The sequence below is a fragment of the Scyliorhinus torazame genome, chromosome 19 (assembly GCF_047496885.1).
Source record: "Scyliorhinus torazame isolate Kashiwa2021f chromosome 19, sScyTor2.1, whole genome shotgun sequence".
Taxonomy (NCBI): domain Eukaryota; kingdom Metazoa; phylum Chordata; class Chondrichthyes; order Carcharhiniformes; family Scyliorhinidae; genus Scyliorhinus; species Scyliorhinus torazame.
In genome coordinates, this window is record NC_092725.1 from 145583747 (window position 1) to 145597560 (window position 13814).

The 13814-nt window shown below is 47.6% G+C and overlaps 1 protein-coding gene and 1 long non-coding RNA gene across 4 annotated transcripts in view; one reads left to right on the top strand and one right to left on the bottom strand.

Moving 5' to 3' along the window:
- Positions 1-10042, top strand: part of LOC140396594 (uncharacterized) — a 34706-nt gene extending 24664 nt beyond the window's left edge. Inside the window, exons 2-3 of the long non-coding RNA XR_011936578.1 lie at positions 953-1008; positions 9658-10042. This is a non-coding gene — a long non-coding RNA (uncharacterized lncRNA). The remainder of the gene's footprint in view (positions 1-952; positions 1009-9657) is intronic.
- The window catches only part of iqsec3a (IQ motif and Sec7 domain ArfGEF 3a), a 738133-nt gene that overhangs the window by 124335 nt on the left and 599984 nt on the right, over positions 1-13814 (bottom strand). For all 3 annotated transcript variants that reach the window (XM_072485388.1, XM_072485387.1, XM_072485389.1), the window contains exon 8: positions 8925-9064. In XM_072485388.1, the coding sequence (XP_072341489.1) occupies positions 8925-9064 (140 nt within the window). The remainder of the gene's footprint in view (positions 1-8924; positions 9065-13814) is intronic.

Genomic DNA, 13814 nt, shown 5'->3' on the forward strand with positions numbered 1-13814 from the left:
GGCCCGGAGAATCGCCAGGGGGGGGGGGCCGCTGCCAACAGACCCCGACTGGCGCGATGTGATCCCTGCCCCTGCCAAAAAAACGGCGGCGGAGAATTCGGCAGCCGGCGTTGGAGCGGCGGGGCGGGATTCATGCCCCCCCCCCCCCCCCCCCGGCGATTCTCTGACCCAGCGGGGGGGGGGGGGGATCTTTTCTATCGTTTAGAATTGAAGTTGCCTACTGAATTAACACCTAGCTAATCGTGTTTTTAGTTTGTGTGTTACAGTAGAAGTCTTGAAACTTGAAAGTTGGTTGTATGATACTTTCAGTCATTCACTGGAAGTTCAAATTTCTTCTTAAAAATTCCGAGTCTCTGTGGGAATTGTGAGAGATATTAGAGTCCTCACAGGTGGAGGTAACATATCACATGGCATTATTCAAAGAAGAGAAATGGTTTTTGCCATGTGCAAATTGGTCACCACATTTTGCTGCCACAATGATGAGATGCATTGCTTGTGGATTAAGTTGGGAAAGGAGGATGTGACAGGTGCTATAGAATGCAAGTTATTAATTATCTTAACCCAAGTACAATCCAGGTTTAGCCACTAAATATGAGCCATTTACTTGATTCAAATGTATTTTTCATTAAATATCTTACTTCTTTCAATATTCCAAATACTGTTAGTGTAAAATTCAAACTGATATCAGTTTATCTGTTGGAACATTAGCAATACTGAAGGTTTTACCACCTACATCTGCTATTTGCCAAAACAAATTGACTGCATTGCAAAGAAAATAATTCAATGTACAAAACACTTGTCATGGGAGTGTACCTTTAAGAAATGTGTCATGGGAGTGTACCTTTAAGAAATGGGCATTTATCAAATAGCTGCAGTGATGTCATTGTGTGGGTGGAGCTGGGTTGTGTCTCTTAACAAATATGTTTTTGCTTTCATGTCATGGACACCTTAGAGAAAAAGTTGCAAGGTCCTGGGAACCGGGAAGAGCCCCTCCTGATGTGAGTGGAGGTAAGAGGTACAGTTACACTCTGGATAAACACCCTATTGATTTCTGATCAACAAGGGAGCAGGCAGGGAAGATTCACCACTAAACGGCCCCTGTTTCTATTTCTTAACTTCTTATGACTCAATATTGGCGGTGGAGGCCGTTCACCTCTGTCCTCTAGTGTCTGGTGTGCACCAGCTGGGTGAATGCAGAATGCAGTCCCATTCAGCACAAGTTCCAAAGAGCACCCCAATCTACTCAAATTTTAGATGCATTTTGGTAGGTCTAACATAGAGGGGAAATATACCGTAAAAAGCAAAACTCTTAGGAATATAGAAAGTCGGAGAGATCTGGGCGCGCAGGTCCACAGATCTTTGAAGGTAGCAACACAAGAGGACAAGGTAGTCAAGAAAGCATAGGGAATGGGGGCATCGAGTATAAAAACTGGCAAGTCAGGCTGCAGTTGTATAGAACCTTAGTCAGGTCGCACTTGGAATATTGCGCACAATTCTGGTCGCCACACTACCAGAAGGATGTGGAGGCTTTGGAGAGGGTGCAGAGGAGGTTTACCGGGATGTTGCCTGGTCTGGAGTGTGTCAGCTATACGGAGAGGCTGAATAGACTTGGACTGTTTTCATTAGAAAGATGGAGGTTGAGGGGTGACCTGATAGAGGTCTACAAGATTATGAGGGGCATGGATAGAGTGGATGGGCAGGCACTCTTTCCCAGGGTGGAGGGGTCAGTCACCAGGGGGCATAGGTTTAAGGTCCGTGTGGCAAAGTTTAGAGGAGATGTGCGAGGCAGGTTTTTTACACAGAGGGTGGTGAGTGCCTGGAACGCGTTATCAAGGGAGGTTGTGGAATCAGATACATTAACAGCATGCAAAAGGCATCTTGACAAACACGGGATGGGTATAGAGGGATACAGCACAAGGAAGTGCTGAGGGTTTTGGCCACGGTTGGTATCATGACCAGTACAGGCTTGGAGGGCCGAAGGGCCTGTCCCTGTGCTGTACTGTTCTTCGTTCTTTGTATCCTCTTCCAGCCCTCTTGGGTGAGATGAACGTTTATTAAGTGAACAAAAGTTACTTTGAAGCTGTGAGCTCATGGCCGAGAATATAGACTGACAATACTTTAACTTCATCTCACTTAGAATCTTTACAGTCATCAGGGAATCATAGAAATGGTCAGAGAAGTTACAGCTGAGCATATAAGGACCCTGGGGAGGATGCAGAGGAGATTTATAAGGATGCGATTGGGGACTGGGGACTTTTGATATGTGGAGAGGCCAGGAAAGATGGGATTGTTCTTATCAGAACAGAGAAGGTTGACGGGAGGTTTAATATTAGTTTTCAAAATTATGAGGTGTTTTGATGGCGTAGAAAAAAAGAAACTGTTTTCACTGACAGGAGGGTCGACAAACACTTGACACAGATTTAATTGAATTGCCAAAAGCAGCAGTTTTTACACAGCCAGTCTGGAGCACCTGGATTTGCGGCCCCCAAATGAATGATGGAAGCAGATTCAACAACAACTTGCAAAAGGAAACTGGATCTGTTGATGTAAATTTTCTGTACTGAGACAGTGAACTTTGGACTAAGAGTGACTCTGACAGATGTATTCTCCAAAACCAATGGGTCAGTAATGACCAGTGCTCCACGGACTGCAGGAGCTGTCATTCTAAGCTATCAAGACTGCTGGGAGAGGAAGGGTGGCCTCTAAATCTACATTTTGGACTGGCAACTCATGACCTATGACTGGCGACTCATAACCTTATGACCTTATGTAATCACGCGCGCAACATATTGTTTGGATGAATATAACACACTGTGGAAAGAATTGATAACTGTATATGGAATGAACTGCGATACTAGGACAATTGATTGGCTGTATGTAAATGAGAATGCAAACTAATTCTGCTTTTGAAAGAGTATATTAACCCAGTTTAAGCCACAGCTCAGTGAGAACGTGTACCGTCTAAACCGAGGGGGCTGGGGCTTTCTCCCAGAGCTCTGCAACAATAAATTGCTTCTATTGCTCACGTTAATGTCTACTTGTGAATATTCTCACCCAGCAGATCACTACTTGAAAAGGAAAAGATTCCTGCGCTATGGGGAAAGAGCAGGGGGATATGACTAATCGGAAGGTTCTCTTGGAGAGCTAAATGACCTTCTGTGCTCCATACTATCATGTTATCCACTTTCTTCCTTAGTATGGTTTCTGCTTCATTAACTAATTTGTAGTGAAGCATCCCACAGTCTTATCAATTCTCAGTGTAAAAATATTCTCTGTAACAGCCCATCTTTTCACACCACTTGAAGCCTACTTGTGACAATGAGCAATTTTCATTTCATTTATTCATCTTGTTCTTCTGGTACTAATCGTCACTGTTAGCAAATTTACCAACCATTGGAAAGAGTTTTTCACTGTTCATCGCCCCTTGATAAACCTCCAGTCGATACCTGTCCCGACTTTCTCTCTTCCAGTGAAAAAGCTCCTGGTACTGGATTTCTATGGATATTCTCTCAACTTTCTACCATCAAGGGAGAGATCAGCAGATCGTTAAGCATTGTCACTTGAACCACCATTACTATTTCTCCTCGGTTTCTGCCATTTCCCACTAAAGGTACAAAATTGGAAAAGCTCCTGCGGAATTTTCAAGTCCTCATTTTTGTGGCCTTTTCTTTATAACGATCACCCTGAATTTCTGATCTGATTCTAGTGAACCTTCACTATATTGTCTGCATGGTCCTAATAACCTTCTGCTCATTGAACATTACATCCAGTATTCTAGTCAGTAATTGATAGAAGTAGCCAGCTTCCTTTCTTTCAATGTTCAATGTTTTTGTATAAAACCTTGAATCACATTTGCCTTTTATGGTTTGTTCCACTTGCATTTCAATCTTTAATAATTTAAAATGGTGAAAATCTCTTAAGGCAGGGTGAGGCGGGGAATGGATAGTGAGGAATGGGGAAGGAGGGAGCAGGTGGATGTGAGACAAGTGCTGTTTTCTGATGCATTTTGTTGATCTTCGACAGGGGTTACAGCAACTGTTAAACCACCCAAGAAATTTCAGGCTACAAGTATTTGCTCCGTTAGGGAGCTCTGTCGCTCCACTCTATGAAATATTCCCTGAATGGTCAGATTTTTACGATTGATATCTTTTAACCCAAAATTTTCCTGCCACAAATGGGGGAAGGAGAAGATGCACAGCCCACCAATGCAGAGGCAGAGTTGAACAAGACCGCCAGCTTTGGCATGATTGACAACTCCGTCCTCCTCCAACATCTCTCCAGTGTCCTCCAGCTGGGCGGAGCTGCTCTTGTCTGGATCCATTCCAATCCCTCCAACCGTAAACAGGGAATGGTGTGCTTGACCTGGCTTCCCTTCCCACTCCTGACCATTATCCCTGTCTGCCAAGGGCCTCTGACTCGAAATTGTCAGGATACTTGGCCTGTAATGGAGGAAGAGAAATTTCCTCCAAATAAATATTCGGAATACTGAAGCGGTTGGCTCTGGCCTCTCTTCCCAAGGAAAGACGTTTGCAGCTCCAAATTCTATCCTGTCCCCGCAACTCCCTGAGGCTGAACCACACTGTTTACAATCTTTGTGCCTTAAATAACCCCTGAGATAAGTTTCTACTCACACACATCCATGCTGTCAGTCTGTCAGTGAGGCTGCTCCTTTAACCTCTAACATCACCCGACTATGCTTTGCATCAAAGAACAAAGAACATTACAGAACAGCAACATGTTCCAGGCACCCACCACCCTCTGTGTGAAAAACCTTTCCCGCACATCTCCCCAAAACTTTCCCCCGCTCACCTTGAACTTGTGCCCCCTTGTAAGATTCGTCAGCCTGGGAAAAAACTTCTGACTATTCACCCTGTCTATACCTCTCATAATTTTGTAGACCTCAATCAGGTCTCCCCTCAGCCTCAGTCTTTCCAACTAAAACATTCTGAGTTTATTCAACCTCTCGTGCTAGTTAACACCCTCCAGACCAGGCAACATCCTGGTGAACCGGCTCACCTGTTCCTGAAACTGATTTCAAAATTCTCAGCATTGTTTTCAAAACCCTCCAGAGATTTTCCCCTCCTGATCTGTACTACCTCCTGCAGCCCTACAACTCTCAGTGATCCTCCTTTTCGAGTCTACCTCGTCCCCAAGCTCCAGAATCCTCTCTCAAAATGTCTTTCCCCCTTTAAGATGCTTCTACAAAAATACGTCTTTGATCAAACATTTGGATCTGCCCTAATAAAAGCCCCTAGTCGCCACATTCCGGCACCTGTTTGGGGAGGCTGGTACGGGAATTGAACCGTGCTGCTGGCCTGCCTTGGTCTGCTTTCACAGCCAGCGATTTAGCCCTGTGCTAAACCAGCCTCTAGCGGTCAGTGAGAGAGGGAGGTTAGACCGTTTCCTCGAAGCTGGGGTCAGGTGGCCTCACAGCGACCCAGGAGACCAGTGCTGGCGGCGCACGCGTTGGCACTTCACCATGTGGAACAATTTAAAGGGATGGTGCACCTCCACAAATTCACCTGCACATTCAAGAGAAAGCGAGGGTACGGTGGCGTGGGACAATTCGTGGATGGTGACTTGAGGCTGCATTTCTGCGTATTGCAATCAGATGAGTCACGAACAGAGAGCTGGTCAGAAAGGGACCCAATTGATTCACTCCTTCCGTCCTCTTCCTCCTTCCCTTTCGTTTCTCCCTGTATAACTGGCAGAGTGGACGGTGCCCACATGCTGCGAGGTACTGCAGCATACAATAGATCCTGCCGAAACTTGCCATGTAGAGCAGGATTCCTCCAGACAGGTCCATGCAGCGAGAGTGCTGTGCCAACACACCACGGTCTGACCTATCACACTTCATGTGGAATATGACTATTATTGTGGGTGTGCTGCCCAGGGGTGGTGGTGGTACACTGGAATGCTGAGCCCTGTCATTGAAGCATCGCACTGTTGGCCTGTATACACCTGTATACACCCTCTGATTGCTGTGGTGACTCACATGGCACAATGGAGGATGACGACATCATGACTGATGTCAGCATAGCAGAATTGACTTGCATTATACTCTCTCTATGGTTGCACATGAGCTCTATGTTGAGGGAATGGAGTCCTTTAAAGTTGTGCTATATCTGTGAGGTCAATTGCTAAGGAGTGTCCGTCAGTAAATGGCACTCAGCACCATGGGGAACGCTGTAATCCTCACACTGCTACGTGCTCACGCTGCCTGCCGCTCTCTGGCAAGAGAAATTGAAATGTATTCATCTCTCTTGGAATACAGAACCTCAGTAACCATCACTTCCCACACCCAGCCCCATGCACACCGCACCCACCCAGCTCCCTGTACACCATCATCCCTTTAGTCTGAGATTGTGTCCTCTGGTTCTAGTTTTTCCTACAAGTGGAAACATCCTCGCCACGTCCACTCTATCCAGGCTTCGCAGTATCCTGTAAGTTTCTATAAGATCCCCCCTCATCCTTCTAAACTCCAACGAGTACAGTCCCAGAGTCCTCAACCGTTCCGACAAGTTCTTCATTCCAGGGATCATTCTTGTGAACCTCCTCTGGACCCTTTCCAAGGTCAGCACCTCCTTACTTAGATACGAGGCCCAAAACTTCTCACAATACTCCAAATGGGGTCTGACACCAGAGCTTTATACAGCCTCAGATGCACATCCCTGGTCTTGTATTCTAGCCCTTATAATCTTTGCACAGTTCATGTGCAGGATTCTCACCTTACACCTGATTTCGGACAAAGTCGTTCAACATGTGCCCCACCATTACAGCAACTTCAAATAATTCTCGAAAAATCAAATGCTTCTACCATCACTAGAAAAACTAGAAGCAGAGGACACAATCTCAGACTAAAGGGACGATCCTTCAAAACAGAGATGAGGAGGAATTTCTTCAGCCAGAGGCTGGTGAATCTGTGGAACTGTTTGCCGCAGAAGGCTATGGAGGCGAAATCACTTTAAGACAGAGATAGATAGGTTCCTGATCAATAAGGGGATCAGGGGTTATGGGGAGAAGGCAGGAGAATGGGGATGAGAAAATATCAGCCATGATTGAATGGCGGAGCAGATTCGATGGGCCGAGTGGCCTAATTCTGCTCCTATGTCTCATGGTCTTATCACAGGACCCGCCATTAGAAATTAATGAGCATCTAACCTTTGAGTAGTTGATGAGCCCATTAAATAACAATGGTGGAGAGTCCTTCCTGCTGCTGAATGCACATTGAGATGTGCAGGATTCTGAAATGTTCCAAACCAGCGGCACTAACACTCTGCTCACGACTTACAGCAGGTGCAGCAAGATGCTGACACACTCATTCAAATGTTGTCCCCAAGGCTCACACCAGGCGTTTGTGTGCAGACACCATTTTGGATCAAAGAGACACTTAGGGTGCAATTCAACTAATTGGGAACAATGTCCCATGGCAAACTCATTTAGCCGCATGTCTCCCGGCACTCGCAGTGCCGAGACACACATAGCTATTACACTGTGACTGCCGTTGTATAAGGGGCCTCAGCACATACACTGCTTTTGTTCACTGAGGAGCTCAGCGCTCCAGATCTCCCCAATGTTTTGAGCGATCGGGACGCTATTTTTTAATGGTGGCCCCTGAAGTGACCCCACCCTCCCAGCCCGAATATACCATGGGAGGGTCGCAGCCCTCCCGGCCCGATCGCACATGTGCAAACAATGTCAGCTTGGCGGGGTCTCCTGGCTGCGGCGAGCTGTTTTTCAAGCGCAGCGTGGCCATTGCATACCGCCCACATTGCGCATAGAAAGGGCGTATTTAGCAGCCACAGAGTCCCAGAGGCACCTTTCACTCCAAGTGATAGATTTTAGCGAGAGTGCAAAGTGGGAAATGGCAAATCGATTTCAATGAAAGTTAACATTGGGGTTATAAATGGGTGTGTATCTAAATATCTGTAGTGAGAGTACCTTTAAGAAATGGGTGTTTATTACTGCAGTGATGTCAGAGAGTGGGTGGAGCTGGGCTGTCTGTCAGCTTTTTACTTTCGCTTTAGGCTTTTTGCTGCAGGGTGGGTTTGGTTTCATTTTAGTTTTGGAGAAACTGCAACCACAGCAGGATGTGTGTGAATCTCTGCAAGCTTATGAATGGTCATTTGGGATTTTCAAAGTGGTAACTGCTCTCAATAGTGAATTTAAACCTGGGGCGAGAGTCTCCGACCCCCCGCCAGTCGGAGGACATCGCGCCGTTTCCGGAGAATTTCGCCCCTGATCTCTGTGTTAAAGGGGTCTTTTGCCTTCTAAATGTTGTTTGGGAATTTATTAAGGATTACTTAGTGTTGTATTCTTTGGGGGTTGTATTTGAATGAATGGTTGCTAAAATGTTCACTGTATGTTTTAAAAAGGTTAACTTGAGTTCACAGAATAAACATTGTTTTGCTTTAAAAAATACTTTTCCATTTCTGCTGTACCACCTGTAGAGTGGGCCGTGTGCTCCCCATACCACAATCTAGTAAAAGTTGTGGGTCAGGTGAACTCCATGATACACTTTGGGGTTCTCTAAACCCTGGCCCATAACAGGGAGGGATATAAAAAACAGGCGACCATTTCGCCCCCACTGAGCTTACACTATTGCACAAAGGCAAAAATCTCCCCAAACTCTTTTCCTTCAGTTAGTTGTGTTTATTCAGCTCTCACACAGACCGATGGAAGAATTAGGGGTACATAGGACTGAGGCATCTCATTTTCAAAGAAAATTTTCAGCCAGGCGCATAGCAGGGAATTTGAGAAAAGTCATTACCTGGACAATTGTTGCTACAGATCATATTCGGTAGCAAGATATCTATTAAGGGAACAAAAAATAAAAAATCCGGAACAACTGAGCTTGTATCACAAGGTTTATTCGTCCAGTTATAACCGAGACATAAAAAGTCAACAAAATTCAGTGAACTTACTGCTTTCATTCCCATGATCGATTTTTCTACCTTGGTCACATAGGTCACGTGATCTTCATTGGACTTTAATTCTTTCTGTTGAATTCGCTCATAAATACCAACAACCATCTCGCGAGGAATGTCCACTCCATCATCCACACCTTGTTAGGGAATAGGAAGGATTGAGAAGACATAAATAACTGATAAAAAATACCGCGTAAAATCAAGACTGACTTAGTTTGAATTCATTTACTAAGATTTGGAGTCGGTGAACATTGAGATAGTTGAATGTGAAAAGCAAGCACGTTGGCCATGCCCAGGCATGTACAATAACTTCTTTACTGCTCCTCCTAGAAGGCTCCTCACTATCACGACAGCTGGTATGGAGGCATTGATCGAAAGGACCATTTTATACTGCTCAATTATTGCATTCGAGGTGGAGGGGGAAAGTGGGACGTGAGCAGGAGTGGGGTGCGTACAATTCCAAACCATCGAATGATGGTGATTCAGTTCCAGGTGATTGACAGGGACATTTTCCAATCCTATTTTCACTTTTGTTTTCCACATTCCCTAAGAGTGAAGCTAAACCCAAAGTTAAAATTAATTCCAGTTTTTAAATCCAATTAAAATAGCACAGTTGAAATATGTTATATCCAAATCTGTCAGCCAGTATTCTCCTGTGGTTAGTTCTCGGGCAGTGTTATCCTTCTGCTCACAAGGAATCTATCTCTAACTCTCTGTATCCACCTTCCAGATCCCCCAGAGGCCTGCAAAGCATTTTGCAGGAAACCACCCGTGCGTTGGCTTGGCATCTCCAAAAGGGAAGGACTTGCTGTTCCAGTGCCGCATTTCAAGTGCACAAACTGGATAAAGGGGAACATCCGAGATGACTGAAAGAGCAGAATCCTGATGATGCCAGCCCTCAGATCTGTCGCTGAGTCAATGGCGATTCCCTTGCACGATGTATTTTAATTACTGTGTTTTTGAAATGACTGTAGTCTCCTTTTCAAACTTCCACTCTCAGTGGCAGTGCTATCAGCTGGCAAGGCCTTCGGCTCTGGAATCCCTTCCCTAAACCTCTTCACGTTTCTCCCCATCTGTAAGACCTTCTTTAAAAATAAAACTCTGTCCTACTATGATCACTCATTGCCAGATGGCCCTTTACAATAAGGTTATTCTGTCTTATTGCACAACCTCTCCTTTGTAATAACATGATGTGGAGGTGCCGGCGTTGGACTGGGGTGAGCACAGTACGAAGTCTTACAACACCAGGTTAAAGTCCAACAGGTTTGTTTCGATGTCACTAGCTTTCGGAGCGCTGCTCCAGCATGGAAACGATGATTTGGTCTACCCAGTCTGTGCGGTGTTTGTACCCTACACAGTCTCCTCCAATTACATTACCTCAACATTTCCAAATGGCTCCAATCCCTTTCCTCTCATATCCTTGTCTCGTTTCCTTTCAAATGCACCTGAGTTATTTGCCTCCAGCACCCTTTGTAGTAGAAAGTTCCACATTCTAACCACTCACTGAGTTTTTAAAAATTCCTGATTCCCTATTGTATTTATTAGTAACTGTAATTTTATCAAATGTATTCTTTCACTGGAGGTGAGTGTCTCTGATGAGGCCCATGCCTAATTATCCTTAATAAGGTGCTGGTGAGCTGACTTCTTGAACTGCAGTAGGCCATGTGGTGTAGGTACACCCACAGTGCTGATAGGGAGGCAGTGCAAAGATTCTGACCCAGCGACAGCGAAGGAATGACGATATATTTCCATATCATGATGGTGCAAGGCCTGGAGGGGTCTTGCACACGGGGCTGTTCCCATCCATCTGGTGCCTTTGTCCTTCTAGATGGTAGAGGTCGTGGGTTTGGAAGGTATTTTTAAATTAACTTACGGGATGCGAGCGTTGCCGGTTACACCATTTATTGCCCATCCCAAGTTGCCCTTCACAAAATGGTGGAGGTCATGGGTTTGGAAGGGGGAGAGGGCACGGATTTGGAAGGAGGCAGAGGTCACGGATTTGGAAGGGGGCAGAGGTCACGGATTTGGAAGGGGGAGAGGTCACGGATTTGGACGGAGGCAGAGGTCACGGATTTGGAAGGGGGCAGAGGTCATGGGTTTGGAAGGGGGCAGAGGTCGCGGATTTGGAAGGGGGCAGAGGTCACGGATTTGGAAGGGGGCAGAGGTCGCGGATTTGGAAGGAGGCAGAGGTCGCGGGTTTGGAAGGGGGAGAGGTCACGGATTTGGAAGGAGGCAGAGGTCACGGATTTGGAAGGGGGCAGAGGTCGCGGATTTGGAAGGAGGCAGAGGTCGCGGATTTGGAAGGGGGCAGAGGTCGCGGATTTGGAAGGGGCAGAGGTCGCGGATTTGGAAGGGGGCAGAGGTCGCAGATTTGGAAGGAGGGAGAGATTGCGGGTTTGGAAGGAGGCAGAGGTCACGAGTTTAGTAGGGGGCAGAGGTCGTAGGTTTGGAAGGAGGGTCTTCGAGGATCATGTATGCTTGAGGTCAAGGACCCCGGGGACAGAAATCCCACGGTCTGAGAGCTCTCAGCCAATCAGAGACCAACAACTGCATTATCAGTGGGGGCACTGATAAAAGCCAGAAACACTCCCACCAGAGGGCCAGCATCACAAAGGGGCCACACTCCAAAAGGGGGAGGGAGTCATGTGGAAAGGGAGGGGAGAAGGGTTGTCCTAATGGCAAGAGGGTAGCTTTCAGCTGGCTGCTCCTTCCCAATGTCAGGTTCCTCGATCAGGCACTGAGTGCCTTTCAACAAGGAAGTGCCCCTAATCCCCTTACCCCACTACACACTCTGAACCCTGCGAGCAATCCCGTGTGGCTTAACTGTCCTCTGAAATGGTCGAGCAAGCCATTCACTTCCAGGGGTATTGAGAGATTGGCACCAAACCATTGAATCATAGAATTTACAATACAGAAGGAGGCCATTCAGCCCATGTAGTCTGTTCTGGCTCTTGGAAAGAGCACCCTACCCAATCCAACCTCCACCCTATCCCCATAACCCAGTAACCCAATCCTGCCTTTTTGGACACTAAGGGCAATTTATCATGGCCAATCCACCTAACCTGCCCATCTTTGGACTGTGGGAGGAAACCGGAGCACCCGGAGGAAACCCACGCACACACGGGGAGAACGTGCAGACTCCACACAGACAGCGACCCAGCGGGGAATCGAACCTGGGACCCTGGAGCTGTGAAGCCACAGTGCTAACCCCTGTGCTACCGTGCCACCCAATACTGGCCTTGCCGGAAAAGCTCAAATCCCATGAAATCCCCGTGTGTGGCCTGTTCTGCTCCCTGCTGGCTGACTCCACACAGCAGCAGGGTGAGGCCCGGAAATGGAAAATTAACTGGGAGTGAAGTCTTCCTACCCTGGACTTAATCGGGCTGAGGTGGGGAGATGTCAGGGTCGCCACCCACCACCCAATTAAATGTCACCCCCCCCCCCCCCCCCCCCCCCCCCTTCCAAACTCACGTTGTTATGCTTGATTATTTTTACACGTCGTACACGTTCTAATATCCAGAATGTGTCTGTCATTTATCTCAGTGCCTGGAATTAGCTACAATCCATCAGGAACATTCAGCATCTCTCCCTGTTTCCGAGAGATACAACTGATTGTAGTTTACAGATGGCAGCCACATCAGCAGGGCTGACTGAGAGCTCGCACTTCCTGCATGATAATGTTGGACGGATCAGCAGGATGATTATCATAAAAGTGAAATATTGCAGATGCTGGAAATCTGAAATCAAAACAGGAACTGCTGGAAAACCCCAGCGGGCGTGGCAGCGGGTGTGGGGGCGTGATCGAGCGGCTGCACTGCGCCCGGCGCAGATGTGTACGTGGCAGTAAGATCGCGGGAACTCTGCCGGTAGGCAATCTAACCGGCCCACTCCCATTAGCGAGTTCCGGGCCCCGCCCAAAGGTGGCGAGAACCAATGATCACCAATTAAGAACAATTTCCACCTCATTAACGAGATGGAGACTCGGGATCCAGACGGTCTCCAGTGAGTGGTCACGCGGGAGTTTAGCACTCCTATTTAAACACGGGAATCTAGCACAGTGGCTGCTGAGGCGATCGGAGGAGGTGAGTGACCATCTTCATTTTGGGCGTGCAGCCCTGGGCACTGGAGCTTCTGCCCCAGTGCTGGGGGGTCGGGGGTCTCCCCTGGCTGGTGGGGGAGTGGGCCAGGGGCTCAGCACCTGCGTGTCTCACAGGCCATCCCCCGAAGCACGGAGACCCAGAACAGAGCAACTACAGCCACTGCCTGTCTCTCCTGCAAAACACCTCCAGGACAGAGACATGTGCGTCATGGTGAAGGTCAGTGTAACTCCCTCTGACTGTGAGCAGCCTCTGGCTGCACAGCTGAAGCCCATTGCTGATCAGGAATTGGCATTGTTAATTATATGAGCACTTCACAGCTCTCAAGTGCATTCTCGTGTGTACACAGGCCAACAACGGGTGTTACTGCCGAGCATTAAAATCAAACTGAGCGACAGAGACCCCTGTGTCACCCCGCTCCGCTGGTCCTGGAGGGTCCTCATTGTCTGCAGCATAGATTATCATAGAATTTACAGTGCAGAAGGAGGCCATTCGGCCCATCGAGTCTGCACCGGCTCTTGGAAAGAGCACCCTACCCAAGCCCACACCTCCACCCTATCCCCATAACCCAGTAACCCCACCCAACACTAAAGGCAATTTTGAACACTTAAGGGCAATTTATCATGGCCAATCCACCTAACCTGCACGTCTTTGGACTTTGGTGACGACGCCCTCAGCGATGCTCCTCAGTGACTGGGACACAGGCCCCCCCAGCGACTGGGCACCCCCTCCCCCCAGCGACTGGGCACCCCCTCCCCCCAGCGACTGGGCACCCCCCCCCCCCCAGCGA